We start from the raw sequence: 27,668 nt of genomic DNA on the forward strand, positions 1-27,668 counted from the left end.
GCTGGGCAGTAGGAGGGCAACCTCTTACTTTGTGCAAGGAGGAACAGGAGTAGCAGTGCCAAAGCCCTGCAAACTGACCTCCAGCAAGCCAATAACATCCATGTGTCTGCTCAAACTATCAGAAACAGACTCCATGCTATGAGGGTCCAACCTTAGGCTAATGCGATTGGCACCTGCAAGAGGACACCAAGATTGGCAGATTCTATATTGGCGCCCTGTGTTCTGAACAGAAGAGAGCAGGTTCACACTGAGCACGTGACAGAGTCTGGAGACGCCATTCAGAACGTTCCGCTAACTGCAACATCCTCCAGCATGACTGGCTTGGAAGTGTTTCAGTAATGGTGTGGGGAGGAATTTGTTTGGAGGACTGCACCTGAGGTAGCCCGACTGCTTTTAGCTACCAGGATGAGATCCTCAGACCCACTTAGAGACCATGTGCAGGTGCACTGGGTCCTGGGTTCCTTCTGATGCATGACAATGCTAGGCCTCATGTGGCTGAAGTGTGTCAGCAGTTCCTGCAAGATAAAGCTTTGATGCTATGGACTGGCCTGCCCATTTACCAGACATGAAGCAGCCCATATGACACATCCTGTCTTGTTCCATCCACAAACACCACGTTGCACCATAGACTGTCCAGGATTTGACCGATTCTTAAATGTGTGAAAACTGTAAAGCGCTGCGGAATATGTTAGCGCTATATAAAAATAAAGATTATTATTAACCCAAATCTGAGAGAACACTCAGGAGAACATCTGCCTCCTCATCAGGAGCATGCACAGGCATTGTAGGGAGGTCATACAGGCAAGTGGAGGTCACATACACTACTGAGCATCCTTTCCTCGTCTTGAGGCATTTCCACTGAAGTTGGATAAGCCTGTAATTTGATTTTCCACTTTCATTTTGAGTATTGTATCAAATCCAGACCTCCATGGGATATTAATTTTGATTTACATTGATCATTTTTATGCTTTATTGTTCTCAACACATTCAACTATGTAATGAATAAAGATCTGCAACTGGAATATTTCTTTCAGTGATATCTAGGATGAGGAATTTTAGTGTTCCTGTTATTTTTGGAGCAGTATATATTGCTTTTTCTCATTGTTGGCTGAAGGGAACAAATGCATCTTTATTACTGGGGCAAGGTGGGGAATTACTTTGTAACAGAGGAACACAGAAGAAAAAAAAAAAATGTCATATGGGACAAACCTGATGATAGATTCCCTTTAAATGATCACCTATTCATGGATGAGATCATCAATATGAGATCAGCGGAGGTCTAGCACCCAGACTAATCAGCTGAAAACTGCTCCAGCAGCAGCTGGAAATAAGGGGCTTATGGTATAGAGCCCAGCAGCCTGCAAATTACTGTTTTTTTAATCTCCCATTCAAGGAAACGCATGTACTTTGCTCTGGCAGTGACTGGAACTGAGCAGTTTTCAGCTGATCGATGGGAGTGCCGGATGTCGGACCACCAAACTTTTATGTCATCAAATGACAAATTTTGGACAATCCCTTTACGATATGAAGATACTGTCTATTATTTTGCGGTTCTTACCAAAGTACTTTATGAAAATCTACATACATTGTAACATGTCTTACCTGTATCTGATAATTTGCTTTTAATACCAAGTTCACCATAAAATTTGTTAAAAATTTCAAAGATTTTAAATTCCTCGATTTTGTAGGACTTCTTGAGGAGTTGCAATAACTGAAATTACATGAAATGAGGTCTTACTTTAGATAAAATGGTCAGAAACAGAAAAAAAAAATATATAGATACACACAAGTTATAGGGTATTTTGTACTTAAAGGAAACAATAATAAAAATGATACCTGGTATTTAGTGATGCAATTGGCCACCTTTAACCCTTTGCGACCGCAGATATGAAATAAAACGGCGGCAGCTAAGGGTACTTATTCCCTCATCACGAATAAGGCTGTAGCGCTTGCCAGAGTCGAAAAATCTCTGGAAAATATGATCAAGTCTGCATTTTCCGGTGCTGGATCACCAAAATGAAAAAGTTTGCCCGCTGTTTCAATGACAAATCTCTCTTCTGACAAGATATACCTGTCAGAGGAGAGAGAAATTATCCCCCATGAGACCCCCCGGTAACCCCGCCATACCCTGGCCAATCTGATCCGTCCCCCAGCCAGGCATCATCATTCTGGAAAGAAAAAAAAAAAAAAAATAGCGGACACATATGTAGTGCGACCGCCGAGAACGGCCAGTCGGTAACCGGCAAAAATAGGGAATATTTCCCACTGGTTCCTTTTGATCACTGCGATAGAACCTATCACAGTGATCAAAGTAAAACAATAAAAAAACAGTAAATCAAATCCCCCCCTTTGTTAGATAAAAAAAATGTGAAAATTATTTTTTTCCATTCTTTGCAGTTGGGGTTTGGGTTGTGGTTCGGGTTAGAATTATTTTTTTTTCTTTTTCAAGCATCGAGTGCTCAGATACGTACAGAGTATCGCAGATGCCTGCATCTTTTGGGGGGCGTCTACCAGCCGCGAAACATGCGGGACAGGGGCTCAAGCATGTCACTGACGCACTCGATGCGAAAAGGAGTAGAAAGCACTTGCGCTCAACACTAATAACTGTTATGGTTAGGACATGGTTATTGTCCTGTTCTCACAGGGTTAACTTTTGCCGGCCTCTCTTTGGATCTGGGAGGGGTATTTTTTACTCACTCCAAACTAGGATTCCCTGTTAGCTATTCTGTTGTTCTGACTGTGTGTCTGACCCCTGGAGTGCGTGTATACTGCATTGCTTGTTTGAGTCCCGTGTATGACTCGGTCTGTCCCCTCACTCTGTACTCCGTCTCTCATTTTGGTACTATTGTATTCTCCGCTTCTGACCTCCTGGCTTGTCTATTGTTACTCCATTACAGTTTGTCCCTATTGTACCGTCCATTGACCGTTCTGGTTTTCTGATCTATTGCTACGTCCTGACTATTCGCTCTGTCTAACCCTTTGGTACTGTCCTGCTATCTCGTGCTTTGACCCGGCTTGATCTGGTTTACGTCCCTGTCTATGCCCCTTGGTAACTTGTCCCGTAGTTACCTTTCTAGGAGTTTCCCTGCAGCTCCTAGCTCTGTGGAGCTTAGGTCACGCCCCCAACAGTCACGTGCTTCAGGTCCTGATAGTCTGAAGCACGCATCGTTACCGCTGCTGCCCCGCTCCACAGGTATCTTTTTTTTTTAATCAGATCTTTTTTATTAAACATTCAGGAATCAATACAGAAAGAATATGACATCTTATATAGCTAGTAAAATTTACATTGAGAGCAAATATTATTTAAAGGGTAAAACTCTTCCTGTGTAAGAATAAATAAAAAGAAGAAATCTCAAAACACAGATATTTGCATAAAATTGAGCCTATAAACAACATGGCTCCACAAATAAACAAAAATCAAAATTATACATCAGTGCCTCATTTCAGCGGGAAAACCATCCCCGCCAGCCGCGCCACTCCGCATCATATTTCGCCCCCCCCCCGCCCCCCACGGATATCAGGTCCAATCCACCCCAGCTCCCTCCCACCGCGCCACTCAAAATCTACTTCGCCACAAAGGGCACTAGACTTTATTTTCACCCCCCAAGCATCCCCTCATCGCAAGCACAACAGCAACTGGTCCAACATCGCATCCCGTACCAGTGCGCCCGAGGGGAGACCCGGTGACTCCATCCATGGCTGCCAAATTTTGTAAAACTTTCTTAATGCATTTCTTTTTAAATAAGCCCCCCTTTCCAATCTGATGACATTATTTAGTTTATTTTTAAGCTCTGACAATGTTGGTGGCATAGGATCCAACCAATGATATGCAAGTATCTTTCTTGCCTGATACAGGATGCGTGCTATTCCCAGGGCCACTGCAGAGTCCGGGTCAACCCCCTCCTCCCACAAATTCAACAAACATAGACGAGGTGACGGTCGTATTGTGATATGGTATACTTGGGCTATGAGTCCCAGGGTCTGCCTCCAGAAATCCCCAATGTGCCCGCACTCCCACATAACATGCATCAAGTGGGCATCATCCTGCCCACACCTAACACATTGTGTATTGGGCCTAAGTCCCATTTTAAATAATAAGCTGGGTGTTTTATATACCCTGTGAATGAGATATATTTGCGAAAGCCGCTGGCACTCAGAAACCGCCATTTTAGGGACCTGTTCTAGAATATCGGACCACTGGTCCTCCGTCACGGGGCCAACGTCCCGTTCCCACTTATTCTTAGCAGCAGTCAGTGGATATGTCTCCAGATGGGCAGGTAATAATCTTTTATATAATTCAGAGATAAGTCCCCTAGAAGACTCAGATGTAAGTAGCATATGTAGTGTTTGATTATGTGTCACTATCACCGGATTTGTCCTTCTCTGTTTTTCCAATGCATGTCTTAGCTGTAAGTACTGATAAAAGAAGACGTGCGGGAGGTGAAATTCTGTTCTCAATTGTTCAAAACTCTTAAGAGTATTATTTTGCAAAATTTGTGACACCAGATAAATCCCTTTATCTTCCCATCTTCCGAACCCCACCAGCTTTTTGATCTCTTGCAAATCCGGATTTCGCCACAATGGCCACAATTCCGTAGGCCCATTTATCTTCAAAAGAGACTTACCCCTATCCCACACCTTGAAAATCATAGCCAACGTGGGGTATCGTGCCCCATTTATCTGCCGTCTTCCCACCTCCAACCGGCACCCTGGATATTTCCATACCGATCCTTCCCTCACAATATCACCACCATTGTCACACGCCCCGTCTCTACCCCAACCCTTAAGATGTTGCATCTGGGAGGCTATAAAGTATATGAATGGGTTTGGCACCGCCAATCCTCCCTCCTCCTTCCCTCGCTGCAGTATCTCCAAGCGAATCCTAGCCTGTTTTTTCTTCCAAATTAATTCCCGGAATAATGTATTTATTTTTGCAAAAAAGTCCCTACAGATCCACACCGGAGAATTATGTATCAAATATAATAATTGTGGCATCATTACCATTTTGATTAAGTTAGATCTACCAATATTCGACAACGGCAGGCGACACCAAGTATGTACTTTTGCTCTAAATCGCTGCAACAGGGGCTCCAGATTCAGAGCCCGAAAATCCTTCGGGGCAGGACTAACAATTATACCCAGATACTTAAACCTCCGAACTACAGGGACCGGTATCTGCAAATCTGAGAAATCCGCCGGGAGAGGGTCTATCGGCATTAAAGCTGATTTGGACCAATTAATCCGAAGACCAGACCTCAGCCCAAATTCTCGAATGACCTCCATTGCCGGCAAAATCGAGGAATGTACCTTATCTAAATATAGAAGTAAATCATCCGCGTACAATGATATCCTCAACTCCACAGTTCCACATCTGAATCCCATTATTTCTCTGGACTTCCGAATTGCAACTGCCAATGGCTCCACCGCAGTAGCAAATAGCAAGGGCGAGAGCGGGCACCCCTGTCTAGTACCTCTCCCAAGAGGAAAAGACTCAGAGACCCTGCCATTAGCCCCAACCTTCGCCACCGGCGAGCCATACAACAGCCTCACCCAATTTATAAATCTGTGTCCAAAGCCCATTTTCCGAAGTACCGCCCACAAAAAACCCCACTCCAAACTATCGAACGCCTTAGCGGCGTCTAAGGACAAAATTGCTCTTCCCCCCAACTCCCCAGAACTATGTTGAATCCCCAAGTATAGTTTCCTAAGGTTCATAGATGTGGCTCTGCCTGGGATAAATCCCGTCTGATCCTTCTGTATAACAGATGAGATAACTCGGGACATCCTATTGGCGAGTACCTTGGCCAATAATTTAACATCTGTTGATAATAGGGAAATCGGGCGATATGAATCCGGAACCTCTGGATCCTTTCCGGGCTTTAATATTAAAACTATCAAAGCTTCCCTCATAGATGGCGGGAGGACCCTCTGCCTTTCAGCCTCTTCAAATACCTTAAGTAGCTTAGGTAGCAGTAAGGGTGCATAGGTTTTGTAAAACTCGCCAGGCAGGCCATCCATTCCTGGAGCCTTTTCATTTTGCATCTGACCAAGCGCCTCCTCCAACTCCTCCAACAGGATGTCCCGATCCAATGAATCCCTATCGCTATCAGCCAATGCAGGGAGAGAGAGAGCATCCAGGTACTGCTCAATCTCAGTCTCCGTGAGACTGCAATCTGATGTGTATAGTCGCATATAATACCTCCTTATCTCACTCACTATGTCCGCACTGTCTGTCACAGGACCACCCGAGTCCGTTTTTAGCCTATTGATATATGAAGATCCGTCCTGTGCTCTAATGACCGTGGCCAATAAATGTCCTACTCCCTCCCCCTCTATAAAATATTTTTGTTTGAGGAAATAACGTTTATTTGCTGCCGCCGACATGAGGTTTTCCCTGAGCGACCCCTGTGCCTTCTCCAAAGCTTTTTTAGTTTCCTCTGTCGGGTTGAGTATCACCGCAGCCTCCGCAACAGACACCTCCTGGATCAGACTCTGGGTGTAGCGTCTATTTTGGCTTTTCCGTGTGCATATTTCTCTAATATATAAGCCCCTGACATAGGCTTTCATGGAATCCCAGACTATGTGTGATGATGCAGAGTACTCATTAAGTTGAAAATATTCTAGAATGGCATCATGCAAAGATCCCCCTATAAGCTGGATCCAGAAGGGATTAAGCTTCCAGATAGGTCTAGATAGGGTGAGGGGGTGTCCCCATGAAAGTGTGACATGTAGCGGCGAGTGATCAGATACACTTCTAGGCAGGTAGGCCACCCCTCGTACATATGGGGTCATGAGTGTATTCCCAATGGCCAGGTCTATCCGTGACATAGCGTGGTGGGAGCTAGAGTAGCAGGAAAACTGTCTGGCTGTGGGGTTTTGGACACGCCAAAGATCTACCATACCCAGCTCCACTAACGTTCTAGCAAATGAGGTTGAGGCTGCATCCTCTGATATGTTTCCCGAATGCAACTTATCCAAATAGGGATGCAAATATGTATTAAAATCTCCTATTAGAAGAGTCGGCGCAGGGGGAAAGGAACCCAAAATAGACAAGATTCTTTTTACTGGTTCGACTGAATAGGGCGGGGGGATGTATATGGCAACCAAAATAAATTGTATACCGTATAACGTGCAAAGCAAACATACAAATCTGCCCCCAGGGTCAACCACTGATTTAGTACATGAGAAGGGGATGGACCTGTGCACCAGCACACTGACACCCCGCGCATGGGTCGAGTACGTGGAATGATATTCATGTGAAACCCATCCCTTTCTTAGCCAATGAATATTATCTTTCACCATGTGGGTCTCAGACATACACAGGATAGCCGGGAGAAATTTCTGCATATTAGTAAATATAGCACATCTCTTATTTGCATCCCCGAGCCCCCTAACATTCCACGCTACAATATTAAGTGATATCGCCATAAGAGCAGACTAAAAAATGAGAAATCGGAACATACTCCACTCCCGAGGGAGAGAGGCAATCTCCACCATCCCTCAGTACAATGAATTGGGCGACACGGCTGACGCACATCACATCCCACAGAACAATTAGGGAATACAACAACAAACGAAAAAAACAAAGGAGGGAGAGGGAGCACTGCACACCAGTGCACAGCGCCCCTACCCCCAAACACAAGTGTAACTTGCACATTTCTCTCAAATAGAGAGAATCAGGGCTAGAAAACTCGCCCAGAGTCCATGCAGGGAGAAGGGTCCACAGCTTGTCACTGTAACGAGTGTCCACAGCAATCCGGTCAGCTCCCGCCCTGAATCCGAAATGGAATGAACAGTAGTAATTATACCAGCATAGAGTCCTAGACAAAAAGGAGTAACAACACCTGGTGGCGAAAAAAGGGAGAACTTCAAGTATTCTTCCTCCTCATGGACCTCTCATTAATATCCAGCCAGGACAGCGCCATTCCCGCCGTATCAAAAAAGTGCGTTTCTCCATTCACATCAATCCGCAGTCTAGCAGGGTACATCATGGAATATGTCACCTGTAAGTCACGTAGGCGTTTTTTAATCTCAATAAATTGCGCCCTTTTACGCTGCACCTCCAGGGAAAAATCAGGGAAAATGGAGACTTTCCTCCCATTAATAGCAAGTTCCTTAATGTCTCTGGATCTGCGCAGGATAGCATCTCTATCTTTAAAGTGTAGGAGCTTAAGCAAGATGGGACGCGGGGGTGCTCCCGGCGGGGGGGCACGCGTAGGGACCCTGTGTGCTCTCTCAATAGTAAAGAATGGGGACAAAACATCTTTACCAAAGGTGTCCATTAGCCATTTTTCAAAAAAGTCAAGTGAGTCAGTCCCCTCCGTCCTCTCCGGAACCCCCACCAGTCGCAGATTACTTCTACGGGAGCGGTTCTCTAAATCATCCACCTTGTTCAGCAGTATTGTAATATTTTGCGTGGCTTTTCCCAGCTCCCGTGTTATTGGTGGCAATTTATCCTCCGTCGCACCAACACGCTCCTCCAGTTCCCCCACCCTGGCAGTCACCCCTCGCAGCTCTTGTTTAATACAGGCCATGTCCTTGGTGACAATCTCCATTTGATTACTTAGAGTGGCCAGTGTGGTATTGCAGGAGTTAATTGCTGCGAGGATTTCTCCCAGTGTGGGCTCAGCAGTCACAGACTCCGGCTGCTCCCCATCCCCCACTCCTTCCTCCTCCAGCACAGGCCCCTGTGTCTACACATGTTGGGCTGAAGGGGGGCCCAGTTTACTCACTGTTCCCTCCCTGGAGAGATGATCCTCCAGCTCCATGCTGCATCCAGCGTCTGCCTCAGTCTGTGCACTGGGCGATCGAGCAGCAGCAGGAGGCACCCTTGCATATCGTTCCAGCCTGCCAGCAGCTCCCATCGCTCCACTACCAGCCGACTTGTTGTTTGCTGGTGCCATCCTGGATGTAGCAGAGGCGCGCCCCGGCGTCTCCTTATCTTTTTTACTGCTGCGGTTCGACATGGCCCAAGGATCCTCCGCCGTCTAAACGCCCAGGGAGATATTGCAGCCCTCCAGGTCAGTGGGACTCGTCAGCAGTGCCGGTAATCAGGATTTATTGTCGGATCCGGGCAGGAGCTCTCTCACTCCACGTCCTCCCTACATGAGGTCCAGGCCACGCCCCCCTCCACAGGTATCTTTGAGCACTGTTTTTGTACTCAGGACACACGCACTGGCTCAGTGAGCAAGTGCAGTGCTGTGTTCCTGACAATAACGACATATTCAATATGATGACCTAACGTTATCAAATTCTATGACTATACTGGGGGTTAAAATTGCTCACTATACCCTTGAATAAAATCCTTGAGGGGTGTGGTTTCCAAAATGAGGAGGGGTTTCTACTGTTTAGTCACATCAGGGGCTCTCCAAACGCGACATGGCGTCCGCTAATTGTTCCAGCATTTCAAAGTCAAATAGAGCTCCTTCCCTTCTGAACCCAGCCGTGTGTCCAAACAGTAGATTTCCCCCATAAATAAGGTATCTGCATATTCAGGAGAAATTGCACAACAAATTTGGAGGTCAATTTTCTACTATTAACCTTGTGAAAATAAAAAAAGTTTGGTTCCAAAGTGAATTTTTTGTGAAAAAAAACGTTCATTTTTTCCTTCCGCATTGCTTTAGTTCTTGTTAAACACCTGAAGGGTTAATAAACTTCTTGAATGGGGTTTTGCGCACCTTGAGGGGTGCAGTATTTAGTATGGTGTCACTTTAGGGTATTTTCTGTCATACAGACGCCTCAAAGTCACTTCAAATGAGATGTGGTCCATAAAAAAATGGTTTTGTAAATTTTGCTTTAACCCCTTCACCCCCAAGGGTGGTTTGCACGTTCATGACCGGGCCAATTTTTACAATTCTGACCACTGTACCTTTATGAGGTCATAACTCTGGAACGCTTCCATGGATCCCGGTGATTCTGACATTGTTTTCTCGTGACATCTTGTACTTCATGTTAGTGGTAAAATTTCATTCAAATAACTTGCGTTTATTTGTGAAAAAAACGGAAATTTGGCAAAAATTTTGAAAATTTCGCAATTTTCCAACTTTGAATTTTTATGCCCTTAAATCACAGAGATACGGCACACAAAAAACTTGATAACTAACATTTCCCACATGTTTACTTTACATCAGCACAATTTTGGAACCCAAATTTTTTTTTGTTAGGAAGTTATAAGGGTTAAAAGTTGACCAGCGATTTCTCATTTTTACAACACCATTTTATTTTTAGGACCACATCACATTTGAAGCCACTTTGAGGGGTCTATATGATAGAAAATACCCAAAAGTGACACCATTCTAAAAACTGCACCCCTTAAGGTGCTCAAAACCACATTCAAGAAGTTTATTAACCCATTAGGTGCGTCACAGGAATTTTTTTGAATATTTAAAAAGAAATGAACATCTAACTTTTTTTCACAAAAAAAATACTTCAGGTTCAATTTTTTTTATTTTACCAAGGGTAACAGGAGAAATTGGACTGCAAAAGTTATTGAGCAATTTGTCCTGAGTACGCTGATACCTGATTTGTGGGGGGGAACGACTGTTTCGGCGCATGGCAGAGCTCAGAATGGAAGGAGCGCCGTTTGACTTTTTCAATGCAAAATTGGCTGGAATTCAGATCGGATGCCATGTCACGTTTGGAGAGTCCCTGATGTACCTAAACAGTGGAAACCCCCTACAAGTGACCCCATTTTGGAAACTAGACCCCCCAAGGAACTTATCTAGATATGTGGTGAGAACTTTGAACCCACAAGGGCTTTACAGAAGTTTATAACGTAGAGCGGTACAATTAAAAAATCATATTTTTTCCACAAAAATGATCTTTTCACCCCAATTTTTATTTTCCCAAGGGTAACAGGACCCTAAAAGTTATTGTGCAATTTGTCCTGAGTATGCTGATACCCCACATGTGGGGGTAAACCACTATTTGGGCGCATGGCAGAGCTCGGAAGGGAAGCAGCGCATTTGACGTTTTAGGCTGGAATTGAGATCGGACACCATGTCACGATTGGAAAACCCCTGATGTACCTAAACAGTGGAAACCCCCAACAAATGACACCATTTTGGAAACTAGACCCCCTAAGGAACTTATCTAGATGTGTGGTGAGAACTTTGAACCCCCAAGGGCTTCACAGAAGTTTATAACAAAGCCGTACAATTAAAAAATCATATTTTTTCCACAAAAATGCTCTTTTCACCCTCAATTCTTATTTTATTTTTCCAAGGGTAACAACACCCTAAAAGTTATTGTGCAATTTCTCCTGAGTACGCTGATACCCCACATGTGGGGGTAAACCACTATTTGGGCGCATGGCAGAGCTCGGAAGGGAAGCAGCACCATTTGACGTTTTTGGCTGGAATTGAGATCGGACACCATGTCGCGATAGGAAAACCCCTGATGTACCTAAACAGTGGAAACCCCCCACAAATGACACCATTTTGTAAACTAGACCCCCCAAGGAACTTATCTAGATGTGTGGTGAGCACTTTGAACCCCCCAGTGCTTCACAGAAGTTTATAACGCCCGGGCGTGAAAATAAAAAATTCGTATTTTTTCCACAAACATGATCTTTTAGTCACCATTTTTTTTATTTTCCCAAGGGTAACAGGAGAACTTGGACCCCAAAAGTTGTTGTCCAATTTGTCCTGAGTATGCTGATACCCCATATGTGGGAGAAAACTACTGTATGGGCACACGTCGGGGCTCGGAAGGGAAGTAGTGACGTTTTGGAATGCAGACATTGATGGAATGGTCTGCGGGTGTCATGTTGCCTTTGGAGAGCCCCTAATGTACCTAAACAGTGGAAACCCCCCACAAATGACCCCATTTTGAAAACTAGACCCCCTAAGGAACTTATCTAGATGTGAGGTGAGCACTTTGAACCCCCAAGGGCTTCACAGAAGTTTATAATGCCAGGGCATGAAAATAAAAAAATCGTATTTTTTCCACAAACATGATCAATTAGTCCCCAATTTTTTTATTTTCCCAAGGGTAACAGGAGAAATTGAACCCCAAAAGTTGTTGTCCAATTTGTCCTGAGTACGCCGACACCCCATATGTGGGAGAAAACTACTGTATGGACACATGTCAGGGCTCGGAAGGGAAGTAGTGACGTTTTGGAATGCAGACTTTGATGGAATGGTCTGCGGGTGTCATGTTGCCTTTGGAGAGCCCCTAATGTACCTAAACAGTGTAAACACCCACAAATGACCCCATTTTGGAAACGAGAACCCCTAAGGAACTTATCTAGATGTGTGGTGAGCACTTTGAACCCCCAAGGGCTTCACAGAAGTTTATAATGCCCGGGCATGAAAATAAAAAAATCGTATTTTTTCCACAAACATGATCAATTAGTCCCCAATTTTTTCATTTTCCCAAGGGTAACAGGAGAAATTGGACCCCAAAAGTTGTTGTCCAATTTGTCATGAGTACGCTGACACCCCATATGTGGGAGAAAACTACTGTATGGACACACGTCAGGGCTCGGAAGGGAAGTAGTGACGTTTTGGAATGCAGACTTTGATGGAATGGTCTGCGGGTGTCATGTGCGTTTGGAGAGCCCCTGATGTACCTAAACTATTGAAACTCCCCACAAGTGACCCCATTTTGGACACTAGATCCCCCCCACGGAACTTATCTAGATGTGTGGTGAGCACTTTGAACCCCCAAGTGCTTCACAGAAGTTTATAACGCTCGGACGTGAAAATAAAAAAAATCATTTTTTTCCACAAAAATGATATTTTTGCCCCCAATTTTTTATTTTCCTAAGGGTAACAGGAGAAATTGGACCCCAAAAATTGTTTTGCAATTTGTCCTGAGTAGGCTGATACCCTACATGTGGGGGTAAAACACTGTTTGGGCGCATGGCAGAGCTTGGAAGGGAAGGAGCACCATATGACCTTTTCAACTCAGAATTGGCTAGAATTGAGATCAGACTCAATGTTGCATTTGGAGAGCCACTGATGTGCCCAAACAGTGGTAACCCCCAATTCTAACTCCAACCCGAACCCCAACACACCCCTAACCCTAATCTCAGCTCTAACCCTAACCCAAGCCCTAACCCTAGCCCTAACCCTAACCCTAACGGAAAAATGGAAATAAATACATTTTTTTTTATTTTATTATTTTTCCCTAACTAAGGGGGTGATAACGGGGGGTTTGATTTACTATTTATGGCGGTTTTTATGTTTGGCAGCTGTCGCACGCTAAAAGACGCTTTTTATTGTAAAAATAGTTTTTGCATCACCTCATATTGAGAGCTATAATTTTTCCGTATTTTGACCAACCGAGTCATGTGAGGTCTTATTTTTTGCGGGACGAGTTGACGTTTTTATCGGTACCATTTTGATCGCTTTTTAGTCCGATTTTTGGGACGCAGAATGAACAAAAACCAGCGTTTCATGAATTTCTTTTGGGGGAGTGCGTTTACACTGTTCCGCGTGCGGTAAAATTGATAAAGCGGTTTTATTCTTCGGGTCAGTACGGTTACAGCGATACCTCATTTAGGTCGTTTTTTTATGTTTTGTCGGTTTTATGCAATGAAAACTATTTTATATAAAAAAATAATTATTTTTGCATCGCTTTATTCTGCGAGCTATAACTTTTTTATTTTTTCGCTGATGATGCTGTGTGGCGGCTCGTTTTTTGCGGGACAAGATGACGTTTTCAGCGGTACCATGGATATTTATATGCGTCTTTTTGATCGCGCGTTATTACACTTTTTGTTTGGCGGTACGATAATAAATCATTATTTTTTGCTTCGTTTTTTATTTTTATTTTTTAAGGGGTTCGCTAAAGGGGTTAACTAATGGGACAGTTTTATAGGGCGGGTCCTTACGGACGCGGCAATACCTAATATGTGTACTTTTATTGTTTTGTTTTTTTTTACTTTCAAAAAAGGAATTTATTGGGGAATATTTTATTTTTTTTTACTAATTTATTTGGCGATTTTTTTAAAAAATTATTTTTACACTTTTTAATTTTTTTTTTTACTTTATTACATAGTCCCAGGTGGGACATCACTGTCCTGTGACAGATCGCTGATCTGTCACTGCGCTTTGCAGGCACTGAGGAAGCCAGCTTCCTGCAGGCCCCCGTCGCCATCTTGGATCCGGGGGCCTGTAGGGAAAGAGTCCCCCGCAGCAGCGCTGCACATTGCGCTGCCGTGGGGGGCTCAGGGAAGCACGGAGGGAGCCCCCTCCCTGCCGATGCTTCCCTTTAACTCCCGGTACACCGCGATCATGTTTTATCGCGTGTGCAAGGGGTTAACGTGTCGGGGGTGGTCCGTGACCGCCCCTGACACATTGTGCCGGGTGTCAGCTGTGATAATCAGCTGACACCCGTCCGCGATCAGCGGCGCGCGCCGCTGATCGCTGAGACGTACTATCCCGTCCATGGGCATAGGGGCCCAGGTCCCATGGACGGGATAGTACGTCGGATGGCAGGAAGGGGTTAAAAAATGAGAAAATCGCTGGTAAACTTTTAACCCTTCTAACTTAACAAAAAAAAAAAAGTTACGTTTCAAACATTGTGGTGATGTAAAGTAGACATGTGGGAAATGTGCGACACATCTGATTTTTTTTTTCCCACAAATAAACGCATGTCATATCGAAGAAAGTTTACCACCAACATGAAGTACAATATGTCATGAAAAAACAAACTCAGAAACAGTGGGATCCATTGAAGCGTTCCAGAGTTATTACCACATAAAGCGACACTTGTCAGAATTGTAAAAAGTGGCCTGGTCATTAAGGGGTTAAATTCACGTGTCAATTAGCCTGGAAGTGCATGGGACTACTACATAACAGGAATATTTTTATGGTTGTACCAGGTTCTACATAGGCATTATTTGTATCCTCTAATCACAGCTGTAAAATCATCCTCCCAGGTTCCCTTTAATAATATTTATACCAGAACCTGTATACTGGAATACCAGTAGAGCAAGGAGATCAAAAGGACTGTCTGCTATGTGCACAAGACATCTGTTTGCAGGCAAATCATACTGTGTCCATATTCAGTTTTTTGTTACTTCTTTAACCTCTTAGTGACGGAGCTAACGTCGACCTTCACCCCTTTGCGACATGCGCCATATACATACGGCGCTGCGGGAGTGCAGCTCCCGCAAATCACCGTATATATAAGGCGCAATGATCGTGCGTGGCGACCATGATCAAATGCAGGTGTCAGCTCTATGAGCTCTATGAAAACCGACACCCTACAGAAACGCCCACGATCAGTACTAGCAATGATCGCCGGCGTTTAACCCATCTGATGCCGCTGTGAATAGTGGCAATGAAATTGCAGGGCATCGCAGAGGGAGGGAGCTTCCTCTATGCTCCCATTAGCAGCACAACGCAATTGCGATCGCGTTGTGCTCATGGTCTTCACGGAGACTCCGGATCAAAAGATGGCCGTGAGGTCACCGAGGGACGGTGGCCTGTCAGCTCTTGCTCAGAGCAAGAGTGGACACGCCTCATTCCCGCCATCTGAGACGCTGATCTAATGTATTGCAATGCAGAACCATTGCAGAGTATTAGATCACAATCTGCGAGTGTACAGCTGATGTCCCATCCTGGGACAAAGTAAAACATTTTAACCCCTTTACCTCCGAGGGTGGCTTGCATGTTAATGACCAATTTTTACAATTCTGACCACTGTTCCTTTCTGAGGTAATAACTCTGAAAGGCTTCCATGGATACCAGTGATTCTGACAGTGTTTTCTCGTGACATATTGTTCTTCATGGTAGTGGTAAAATTTCACTCATATAACTTGCGTTTGCGAAAAAAACGGAAATTAGGCAAAAATTTGGAAAATATTGCAATTTTCCGACTTTGAATTTTCATGCCCCATAAATCACAGAGATATGTTACATAAAATACTTAATAATTAGCATTTCCCACATGTTTACTTTACATCAGCACAATTATGGAACCAAAATTTTATTTTTGCTAAGAAGTTATGAGGGTTAAAAGTTGACCAGCGATTTCTCATTTTGACCACACCATTTTTTTTTTAATTTTTTTTATCAAATGATTTTTATTGAGGAAAGCAAAGAAAATGACATTACATACATATGCATGCAAAAGTATATAGACAGTATTGCTTTTCTTTTTTAAAAGAGAATACAGTAAAACCAAAAACAGATCCCCCTAAACAAACAAAAAGCAGAACCCTTCCCTATCCCCACCCCCCATCATGCTTCCAAAATCTTTGTCCAGGTATTACATGTTGCACACATTCTTACAACCCTAGTATCCTATCTCTGACAAGATCTTCAGAGGCCAGCCCAGGAAAGTCCAACGAGCCCCCCCCAAATATCCTCGTAATGATTCATTGTACCTCTCTTCATGTAAACGCTCCGCTCCATAAGAATTACAAAGTCACAAACTCCTTTCTAGTAGGAGGATTTTCATCTAGCCAGTGCAGTGTAATAGTCTTCCTTGCAACATAAAGCACTCTGGCTATTGCAAGTTTGCCTCATTCATCCGTCACCACCCCCTCCACATAGCCTAAAATGCATGTCAATGGATCTCGAGAAACACTTGTGCCCATCACTTTCTCTATTATATTTAGGACCACTATCCAATATGCCTGCAATCTGGAACAGGACCACAGCATATGGAGGCTGTTGGCTTCTTCCATCGTACACCTCGGACAATTAGAGTCCGCCGTAGTCCGGCCTTTTTCATCTACACAGGGGTCCTGTATACCCTCTGTATGGAGAATAACTGCGATACCCTCCCAGACCCGCTTATAGATATTTTAGGGACATATTGTAGAATCGACTCCCATTGGTGATCCGTTATATCTCCCAAATCCCTCGTCCATTTAGCCATCTTGCCATCATCGGATGTCTATCCAGAAACGTTTCCAACAAGCCCCTGTAAATTAGCGATATAAAACCTTTAGTGCTCCTCTGTGAACCAATTATATTCAGCATACTGTCACTCTATCACAATCGGTGACCTTCTCCACTGTCTATAAAATGCGTGCCGCAACTGCAGTAACTGATAGAACATAGTACGCTCCAAAGGGAACTCTTTCCCGAGTGCTTCAAATGTTTTAAGCGTCCCACCGTTCAGCAGCTGCGACACATACCATATACCTATTCTCCTCCACTGTCCAAAATTCCGTAGGTTTAACAATTCGGTCAACCGTGGGTCATGCCAAATGGATGCATATCTCGTGTATTCCCCTATTCCCCTCCACTGCTTAATTTTTTTCCACAGTCTCTCAAGCAACGCCAATGTTAGAAACCTCCTAGGACTCACCCGAAATCTACCCGCCTGCAAGGCAGCCAACAACGGGCCCCTTCCCACCACATAAGAAATAACCTTCCCCACTGAACTAGTGAAATTGTGATCCCCCCATCCCACCAAGTGCTGGCATTGAGACCCAATGTAATACAGTCAAGGGTTGGGAACAGCCAGGCCCCCATGATCCTTAGGCTGTTGTAACAGTTCTAGCGTAATACACGCACCGCCTCCTTTCCACACCATTTTTTTTAGGGACCACATCACATTTGAAGTCACTCTGAGGGTTTGATATGATTGAAAATACCAAAAAGTGACACCATTCTAAAAACTGCACCCCTGAAGATGCTCAAAACCACATTCAAGACATTAACCCTTCATTTGCTAATGTAAGGACTTGGCCTGCATATCCGTTTCTCTGAAATCCTTGCCTTATGTCTGTCGCTCAGTTTCTGCTTTGCCCTTAGTTTAGTTCATTTTTGCCCTCATCCAAGATGGAGTCACGAGCCTCAACGGGGGCCATCTTATTTCCTGTGTTGATCTCTCTTGTTCCTGTCTGCTCTGTAAAACAGGATTTTTGGGTTGCTTACCGTAAAATCTGTTTCTCGGAGCCTTCATTGGGGGACACAGAGACCTTGGGTGTATGCTGCTGCCACTAGGAGGCTGACACTATGCACAAAAAAAGATAGCTCCTCCTCCGCAGTGTACACCCCACCGACCGGCAGAGAATTCCTCAGTTAGTGAGAAAGCAGTAGGAGAAGTAACAGAATAGGTTGACAACATAAACAACTCAACTGTAACCATTCAACCAAAGTAATAACAGGAGCTGTAAAACATGGGAGGGTGCTGTGTCCCCCAATGAAGGCTCCGAGAAACAGATTTTACGGTAAGCAACCCAAAAATCCTGTTTTCTTGTTCGCCTTATTGGGGGACACAGAGACCTTGGAACGTCCCAAAGCAGTCCCTGGGGTGGGAAACAAACTTCCATCAGGCCAGCGGACTCACCACCGCGGCCTGCAGAATCCGTCTACCTAGGCTGGCGTCCGCCGAAGTGTATGTGTGGACTCTGTAGAATTTCACAAACGTGTGAACCGATGACCATGTTGCAGCTTTGCAAAGCTGCAGTGCGGAAGCTCTGTGGCGCACCGCCCAGGAGGCACCCACTGCTCGAGTAGAGTGGGCCCTGATACCCGGAGGGGCTCCGCGACGCTTAACACGGTAGGCTTCCAGGATAGCCGATCTGATCCAGCGAGCAATGGTGGCTTTTGACGCCGGGTGACCTTTCCGCGCTCCATCAGGGATAATGAAAAGAGACTCTGTCTTTCGCAAGGAAGTTGTCCTAGACAGATAGACTCTTACCGCCCTAACCAGGTCCAGCTTGTTCAAGGACCGCTCTCGGGGATGAGTTGGATTCGGACAAAAGGACGGGAGCACGATATCCTCGTTGAGGTGAAACGAGGACACTACCTTCGGAAGGAACGAGGGCGGAGGCCGCAGAACTACCTTATTCTGGTGGAGAACCAGAAAGGGAGAGCGGCACGAAAGAGCTGCCAATTCCGACACGCGCCGGACGGAGGTGATGGCCACCAGAAAGGCTACCTTCCAAGAAAGGAGAGAAAGGGAAATATCCCTGAGGGGTTCAAAGGGCGGACCTTGCAGAACCTCAAGAACCAGATTAAGATCCCATGGATCCACGGGCGCCCGGTACGGCGGGACCGTGTGAGCCACGCCCTGAAGAAAGGTCTTAACCTGAGGACGGGAAGCCAACGTTTTCTGAAACAGAATGGACAGCGCCGAAACTTGACCCTTCAGGGAACTGAGGGCAAGCCCCGCATCCAATCCTGCCTGAAGAAACGCTAGGACTGAAGGGAGCGAAAAGGACATGGGCGCGACGTCATTGGTCTCACACCATGTGAAATAGGCCTTCCAAGTACGGTAGTAAATCTTGGAAGATGATGGCTTTCTGGCTCGGATCATGGTCTGAATTACGTGGTCGGAAAATCCTGCTCGTTTCAGAACCTCGGTCTCAACAGCCACGCCGTTAAATTGAGCGGCCAAGAATTGGGGTGGCAAATCGGACCCTGAGACAGCAGATCTGTTCTGTCTGGAAGCTTCCAGGGGGCGTCCGCGAGAAGGTTGACAATGTCCGCGAACCAAGACCTTCTGGGCCAATTCGGGGCGATGAGAATGACCGGAAGTCCTTCTGCCTCGATCTTCTTCAACAGCTTGGGAAGAAGAGGCAGAGGAGGGAACAGGTAGGGAAGTTCGAACTGGGACCAAGGAACGGCCAGGGCGTCGGCGCCCACTGCCAGAGGGTCCCGAGACCTGGACACGAATTGTGGGACTTTCCTGTTGAGGCGAGACGCCATGAGGTCTACATCCGGGGTTCCCCACCGAAGGCAGAGCAGATGAAACACTTCCGGATGTAGGGACCATTCTCCCGCCGCGAGACCCTCGCGGCTGAGAAAATCGGCGGCCCAGTTGTCTACGCCGGGAATGTGAACCGCGGAAATTGTCGGGACAGAAATCTCCGCCCAATGAAGAATCTTGGACACCTCCGCCAGGGCTGAAACACTCCGTGTTCCCCCTTGGCGGTTGACATATGCCACCGCTGTGGCGTTGTCTGTCTGAATCCGTATCGGCAGTCCCTTGAGGAGCCTTTCCCAGTGGACCAGAGCAAGATGGATCGCTCGAATCTCCAGAACGTTGATCGGTAGCGCTGATTCCCGATCCGTCCATCGACCCTGAACAGTGTGGTTGCGGAACACAGCACCCCAACCGAGGAGACTGGCATCTGTGGTTACTATCTGCCAGTGAATGGGAAGGAAGGAACGACCCGATAGAATGAGAGGTGACGACAACCACCAGTTGAGAGACCGCTTGATCCGGTAAGAAAGATGGACAGGGCGATCCAGGGACCGAGGCGACCTGTTCCATTTCGACAGAATGGCCTGCTGGAGAGGCCTGGCGTGAAATTGTGCAAAGGGAACTGCCTCTATCGCCGCGACCATCTTTCCCAGGACCCTCATGGCTGTACGGAGGGATGGGAATCGCGAGGTCTGCAGCGATCGTACTTCCTGCTGCAGAGAGAGAATCTTTTCTTGTGGGAGAAAGACCCTTGACCGACGAGTGTCGAACAGAAGACCTAGAAAGACCAGGCGTTGGGTAGGAATCAGACAGGACTTTTTCCTGTTGACGATCCACCCGAAATTGGAAAGAGTGTCCAGGACGATTGACAAACTTTGGTGAGCCTGTTGGAATGAGGGAGCCTTGATCAGAATATCGTCTAGGTACGGGAAAAGAACGAGGCCTCTGACTCTCAACAAAGCCATCAACGCAGCCATGATCTTCGTGAAGACTCTGGGAGCGGTGGCAAGACCGAAGGGCAGTGCGACAAACTGGTAGTGGTGCTGTTGAATCGCAAAGCGCAGGAACTTCTGATGTCCGGAGAAAATTGGAACATGTAAATAGGCATCTTGGATGTCTATTGAGCACATGAATTCCTGCTCCTCCTTGGAGGCGATGACCGAGCGAAGCGACTCCATGCGGAAGTGGCGAAGGCGGACCCTCTTGTTGAGCAGCTTGAGATCCAAGATGGGTCGAACTGCGCCGTCTTTTTTCGGCACTACAAACAGGTTCGAGTAGAACCCCGTGAAGCGCTCCGATTCGGGAACGGGCACAATCACCCCGGAACTGAGGAGAGCGGCGATAGCTGTAGAGAACCCCGGGATCAAGGCTGGATCCTTTGGAGGCCGGGATTCGAAGAAACGATCCCGTGGGAGAGAGACGAACTCTATCTTGTATCCTGAGGATACGACCTCCCTGACCCAGGCGTCCTCCACGGCGGCCAGCCAAACGTCCCTGAAGGAAAGAAGTCGACCTCCCAATTGGAAAGGCCCTTTGCGTGCCCGATGATAGTCATGCTGAAGTAGACCGTCCAGATCTAGATCTGGACGGTCTGCCCTGGGAGGAGTGGGGTCGCCAGGAAGGAGTGGGTCTGAAGGAAACTTTCCTTCTCTCCTGGCGAGCCTGCGGTCTCTGTTGGCTGGAGGAGTTGTCCGCCGTATTGAAACGGCGGAAAGTCCGAAAGGGTCGAAACTGACGCCTTAGTGGGGTCTAATCCTGTCATTAGAATCCTTTAGGGACGCCACGCCTGAAAGCGGGAGAACCGTGTTATTGGATAGCCTGGACACGGGCGGATCGACCGAGGGAGAGGCCGACCAGTTGTCCGTGAGCTCCTTAGCAAATGGGTAGAGTATGCCGAGACGTTTTCCTCTTTGAAAGCGTCTGGTCGGATCCTCTCTTTCCTTGGTAAAAATTTTCCCAAACTGGGAATGGAAAGGAAAAACCCTGGAGGGAGTTTCTGCCCGTCTGAACGAAACCTCCTGATCTGAGGATTTCGCAGGGGAGTCAGCAATATCGAAGGTATGATGGATCGCAGCAATGAGGTCCTGCACTGTGACCTTCATGCTTGCATCCTGGTCTGAATCCAGCTCTAAAATCCCCTCAGATGACCTGTCCGAAAGCGCTTCCCCTGACTCGGGAGAGGAGGCCCGAGAGGGAGACTGGTGAGAAGGGCTATGCGGTGAGATGGGACTAGGAGAGGATTCCGGCTGGGAATCTTGCCTGGGTCTTTTGCGACTACCGCTGGCTGATTCAGATGGAACAATTTGGGACCTGCTTGGCCCTGCTGAAGAGTCCAGGGGCAACTTATTAAGAACGGCCACCAGGGACTGAGACACCCTGGTGAGGTCTGCCACTGATTGAGATAGCGAGGAGGCCCAGCCAGGCATGGGGGGCTCACTCTCACCTGGGGCCGCGGATGGCTCCTGGACGGCGTCAGGCTGAATTGGATTGCTACAATCCAGGCAGAGGGGAGTGGACTGGCCTGAGGGAAGTTTGCGATTGCACGAAGAACATGCAAAGTACTTGACTAAAGTGCAGGGGGGGGCGGTAGAGCGGGTACGATCAGACTTAGACATAGTGAAAAGCTGAGGTAATGCCGGAAGGTTGGGGGACAGAGGGCGGAGAAGGGTCAGTCTGCAGTGCAGAGCTACTCACGGTCCGGTGTCCCCAGAAGCGATGCTCTGCGACCTGTCAATGGATGCAGGTCAGAGCGAAATCCGGCCGACAGACCTCCTGAAAAAACCAGCTGGAAAAGATGCTGTCCAGTGAGGAGCTGGTGCCCGGCTAACAGGCTGGGAAAATGGCGCCGTCCTGAGAAAAAGCGCACCTTAGGAGAGGAGGGAGGGCGGAGCACCTCGCAGGGTTAAAATTCACCGCCCTCTAGCCAATAGCAGGCTGGGCAGGTGAAGGACAGGCGGTGGGAGGGCCTGGGAAGAGCGGGAGAGAAGCCCGCTTAGAAGAAAGAGGCGGGGGGCGTGGCCGCGACGCAGCGGTAGGCCCGAACTGAAGCCGGGGCCTAAATTAGTTGCGGCGGCCGCCTGTCAGCAGGGGGGTCGGCGCGGAGGTCCGAAAAAGTGGGACGCCGCAGTCGCAAGTCGCTCCCAATGGGAAAAAACCCTGTGCTCCCTGTACCCAGAAAGGGGGGAGGGAAGGGGGGGGGATGCCCAGCAACATTGAGCTGCCTATAGCCTTGTGGCGACTGCGAGCGACCGCAGCGCCTACCCCTGTGACCATTGAAGAGGTGACCGTCGGGAATGGGCAGCAGGTAAATAAATATGAAGCCGGGGCCTCATACTCACCTATCCACGATCCGTTACCTGTCTGAAGAAGTCTTGCGTCTCATCCAACCGACAGGCTCTGGTAGGCGAGTGGGAGGGAGACTGGCGACAAGGACCCCTGGAGTCGCTGGCACGTCTTGGTGTCGGCGTCCGTCTGGCTGGTCCTGCCGCGGAGAACTGCAAGGATACGGGGTGGCAGTACACGCCGTACTTGCAGACTCCATGTGGGAGTACAGATGTGACTTTTCACTCTGTATCCCTCCGTAGAACCTGAAAAGGAACGACGCACGACGAGGTAGATATGGGTCTAATAAAAGACCCGTGTCCACCTCCTACTGACACTAAGCTAAACTGAGGAATTCTCTGCCGGTCGGTGGGGTGTACACTGCGGAGGAGGAGCTATCTTTTTTTGTGCATAGTGTCAGCCTCCTAGTGGCAGCAGCATACACCCAAGGTCTCTGTGTCCCCCAATAAGGCGAACGAGAAATAAGGATGCTCTGTATGATTACTCATTGCTTGAGTATACTTGTTCTTGGACTTGTTATCAAGCTGGAAGGACTGCTACCTAGCTCGTCTCTTCATTACCTTGGGATACCCCGCCTGCCTGTGAATCTTGGTCTCATTGTAAAGACTTGTTTCTTCGGATCAGCTCTGCACCCACCTCCGCTTCAAGGACTGTTTCCTGCTAGCAGGCCTGGCCTGCTCTCCAGGTTTCCGGATCTGGCAACTTGGACTTCATACGTCTCCACGGTCTGTACGTTTGCTCACTGCGTTATTATCTTCATCTGCTTTTACCCTGCTGTGTCTTATCTGTAAACCTGATTGATTCTGATAAATACTACAGAACTGAAAACCTATGAGCTCAGGCCTCTTTTCTGATCCACGTCACTGACCTCCATTACACGGAGTATATAAAGTTATAACAGCTTCACTGGAATTTTTGGAATAAAAAAAAATGAACATTTAACTTTTTTTTTTTTTTTTTTACAAAAAATTACTTCAGATCCTTTTTTTTTATTTAACCAAGGGTAACAGGAGTAATTGGTCCCCAAGTTGTTGTGCAAATTGTTCTGAATACGCCGATACCCCATATCTTGGGGTAAACCACTGTTTGGGCGCATGGCAGAAATCGGAAGATAAGGAGAGCCTTTTGACTTTTTCAACGCAAAATCGGCTGGAATTAAGATCGGACGCCATGTTGCATTTGGAGAGCCTCTGATGTGCCAAACCAGTGGAAAGACCCCACAATTGACACCATTTTGGAAACTAGACCCCCTAGGGAACTTATCTCGACGTGTGGTGAGCACTTTGAACCACCAAGTGCTTCACACAAGTTTATAACGTAGAGCCGTAAAAATAAAAAATATTTTTTTCACAAAAATGATCTTTCTGCCCCCATTTTTTAATTTTCTCAAGGGTAACAGAAGAAATTGGAGCCCAAAAGTTATTGTGTAATTTGTCTTCAGTACGCTGATACTCCATATGTGGGGGTAAACCACTGTTGGGCACATGGCAGAGCTCAGAAGGCAAGGAGCGCCAGATTTTACTGTTATGGTTTGAAGGTGCCATGACCCACTGGGAGAGCCCATGAGGTGCCAAAACAGCAGAACCCCCCCATAAGTGACCCCATTTTACAAACAACACCTCTCAATGAATTCATCTAGGGGTGCAGTGATCATATTGCCACCACGGGTGTGTCACAGAATTTTATACAATAGGGCAGTGAGGACAAAATAACTACACTTTTACCACCAAAATTTTGTTTTAGCCAAAGATTTTACATATTCACACAAGAAGTAGGTAAAAACGGCCAAAAAATTTGTCCCACAATTTCTACTGAACGTGGCAATACCCAATATGTGGCTGTACAGAACTACTTAGCCATACGGTGAGACTCGGGATGAACGGAGTGCTATTTGCCTATTCAAGTGAATGGGTCTGTGCACATGTCAGTGTGTTTCCACAGACCATGTGTCCGTGGGCAAAACACTCTGACATGTCCATTTTTTAATATCGCTAGGAACTTTTTGGTGATAATTATATCTTCATATCATCAGACCAGAGAATCTTATTTCTCATAGTCTGGGAGTTCTTCTTGTGCTTTTTAGCAAACTCTATAAAGGCTTTCATAAGTCTGGCACTGAGGAGAGGCTTCCGTAGGGCCACTCTGCCATAAAGGCCCAACTGGTGGAGGGCTGCAGTGATAGTTGACTTTGTGGAACTTTCTTCCATCTCCCTACTGCATCTGTGGAGCTCAGCCACTGTGATCTTGGGGTTCTTCTTTACCTTTCTCACCAAGGCTCTTGTCCCACGATTGCTCAGTTTGGCTGGGCGGCCAGGTCTAAGAAGACTTCTGGTGGTCTCAAATGTCTTCCATTTAAGGATTATGGAGGCCACAGTGCTCTTAGGAACCTTGAGTTCTGCCTCATTATATTGAGTGCCTCCCTCAGGGGTTTAATACGAATCACGTCACTAAGAGATTTAGATGTAAACCCCTATGTAAGTGCTCAGCGTACAGCGCAAGATAAATGTGATACCAAATGTTATGTAAAATTGGGTCATTTGAGAAAGGATTCAGCTTTTCTAGCACTTAGTAGCTCTGTATATGAAGTCCGCAAGCTATTCTAGCAAAATCTGTGCTCCCGAAGGCAAATAGCACCCCTCCGGAGTCTCGCCGTATGGCTAAGCAGTACTGTACAGCCACCTATTGGGTATTTCTACATTCAGCAGGAATTGTAGGTCATTTTTACCCATTTCCCAATATGAAAACGTAAAATCTGGGGATAAAACAAAACTTTGGTGGTAAAAATGTAATTATTTTTTCTTCACTACCCGATGGTATAACATTCTGCAATACACCTGTTGTGTCAATATGATCACTGCAACTCTAGATTAATTTATTGAGAGCTGTAGCTTGCAACATTTGGTCACTTATGGGGGAGAAGGGTTTCTGCTGTTCTGGCACCTCAGAGGCTCTACCAATGTGACATGGCTCCCTCACCCTTCTGAGCACTGTGCCTCAAACTAGTTTTCGACCACAAATGGGGTATTGGTGTACTCAGCAGAAATTGCATAACAATTTATAGGGTCTATCGTCTCCTGTTACCTTTGTGTTTTATTTCTTATTATTCACTTTTTTTATTTTGGAATACATTATTAGCATTTTTGTGCTTTTTTTCTGTTTACTATTGGAGAAATTCTTTATATGGATACACTCTTATTTTTGTCCCTTTTGGAACTTCATATGATATGCACCGTTTCTCTTTTTTCTAACTGTCAGTGCTTCATGAAGTTTTTTTCCCCTCTATTTACCCTCAGCACTATTTCCCTCTTTATGTTTCTATTCATGACATATCTGATAAGTATATATTCTCTGGCGCACGCGGCGCTTCATCCTCTGTGCACTCTGCTAAATGACATGTTTCCCAGTTTTTATCCATTGCGCATGTGTAATCTCCTTCATATCGGGCTTATATGGTTCCTTATGCCTGCTTACTGCGCACGCTCAGCTTTTTGTTTTCTTTGCCGTCTCCATGGAGGCACCAGCGGCGTCTTGTTGCTAGCTAGCTGCGCAAGCGCGGCTGCCACTTCCAGGCACCGTCTCATCGGACACTGGGCTAATTACATTTAATTACATTTTATATTTAAAACACGCTATTTTGACAGATCAGTAAACTCTACCCCTGAGGAAGACACGCGCTCTGGTGGCGATACGCGTGCGGTAGCTCCCACATTACACCGATATGCTGACCGTAGGTTTAACCCTTTATACGCTTAAACCATGAGTTATCATTGCCTCATGTTTGACTGATCTAGCCGGGTTTCATTTTATTTGGTGCACGCACTTATTTGATTTTGGACTGTTTTTAGGTGGCTAGCTTATATGCTATATTTGCAATATGACAGTTTGTTCATCATGCTATGGGTCTTTTTAAGGTGCTTATCTTGCCTGTCAATATACCTTTTATGTGCCTTTTTGTATTTATATTGTGACATTTTCTTCGAATGCAAACCGGGTTTTGTCACCTGCATATTTATTCACTATCTATTATTGTCAGCTTGGTGTAATTGTGTTCTCAAGGGTCCTTATATGGACCTCTGGTGGTTTCATGCGGGCCTTTTTTAGGCTTTTTTAATTGTTTTTGTCTGCTGTCTGTCTATTAAGAGTGTTTTTTCATAATAAAATATATATTTGGCATTATTTGCTTTGATTGTTTGCTACTGTGGGTGATCGTGACTCTCATACACACTGCTTTTTTCTTCTTTGGTGTCTGTTTACATTGTGTGTTGTCACAGATCCCCTTATAATATTTTCTGTAGTGCCCTCTTAGATTTTCTTTCAAATGACTATCTGATTTAAGACGATCCACAGTTTTGTGACTGATACTTACAACATGTGGATTGTAACGTTTTTAGCCTGTGAATGAACATCTGGTATTTTTAAAAAGTTTGTCTCACAAGAGTCATTTACGGCATATCCATATGATGTGCCATGTCTGATAAATTCAGGTCAAACATCTATCTCCACAACTGGGGTGAAGTTCTGCTGACCACTGGCGAGTGAAGAGATAGAAGCACATGTACCAGTTCTCTATTCATTGTTCCGAATACAGTAAAGCAAATACTCTTGGTGATAATTGAAACTTCCAAAGTAAAGACTGAAGAGTGGGTGCAGCGCTGCTACTTCTCTGACTGGTGGTTGTGCGCCAGCTAGAATATGGGTAAGACATT

The 27,668-nt window shown here is 46.1% G+C and overlaps 1 protein-coding gene across 2 annotated transcripts in view; it reads right to left on the reverse strand.

The window, feature by feature from the left end:
• The window catches only part of PRKDC (protein kinase, DNA-activated, catalytic subunit), a 503,687-nt gene that overhangs the window by 452,583 nt on the left and 23,436 nt on the right, over window positions 1-27,668 (reverse strand). For both annotated transcript variants that reach the window (XM_073583775.1, XM_073583776.1), the window contains exon 5: window positions 1,603-1,711. In XM_073583775.1, the coding sequence (XP_073439876.1) occupies window positions 1,603-1,711 (109 nt within the window). The remainder of the gene's footprint in view (window positions 1-1,602; window positions 1,712-27,668) is intronic.

The sequence above is a fragment of the Dendrobates tinctorius genome, unplaced genomic scaffold, assembly GCF_039654945.1.
Source record: "Dendrobates tinctorius isolate UK_male_01 unplaced genomic scaffold, ASM3965494v1 ptg000081l, whole genome shotgun sequence".
NCBI classification, from domain to species: domain Eukaryota; kingdom Metazoa; phylum Chordata; class Amphibia; order Anura; family Dendrobatidae; genus Dendrobates; species Dendrobates tinctorius.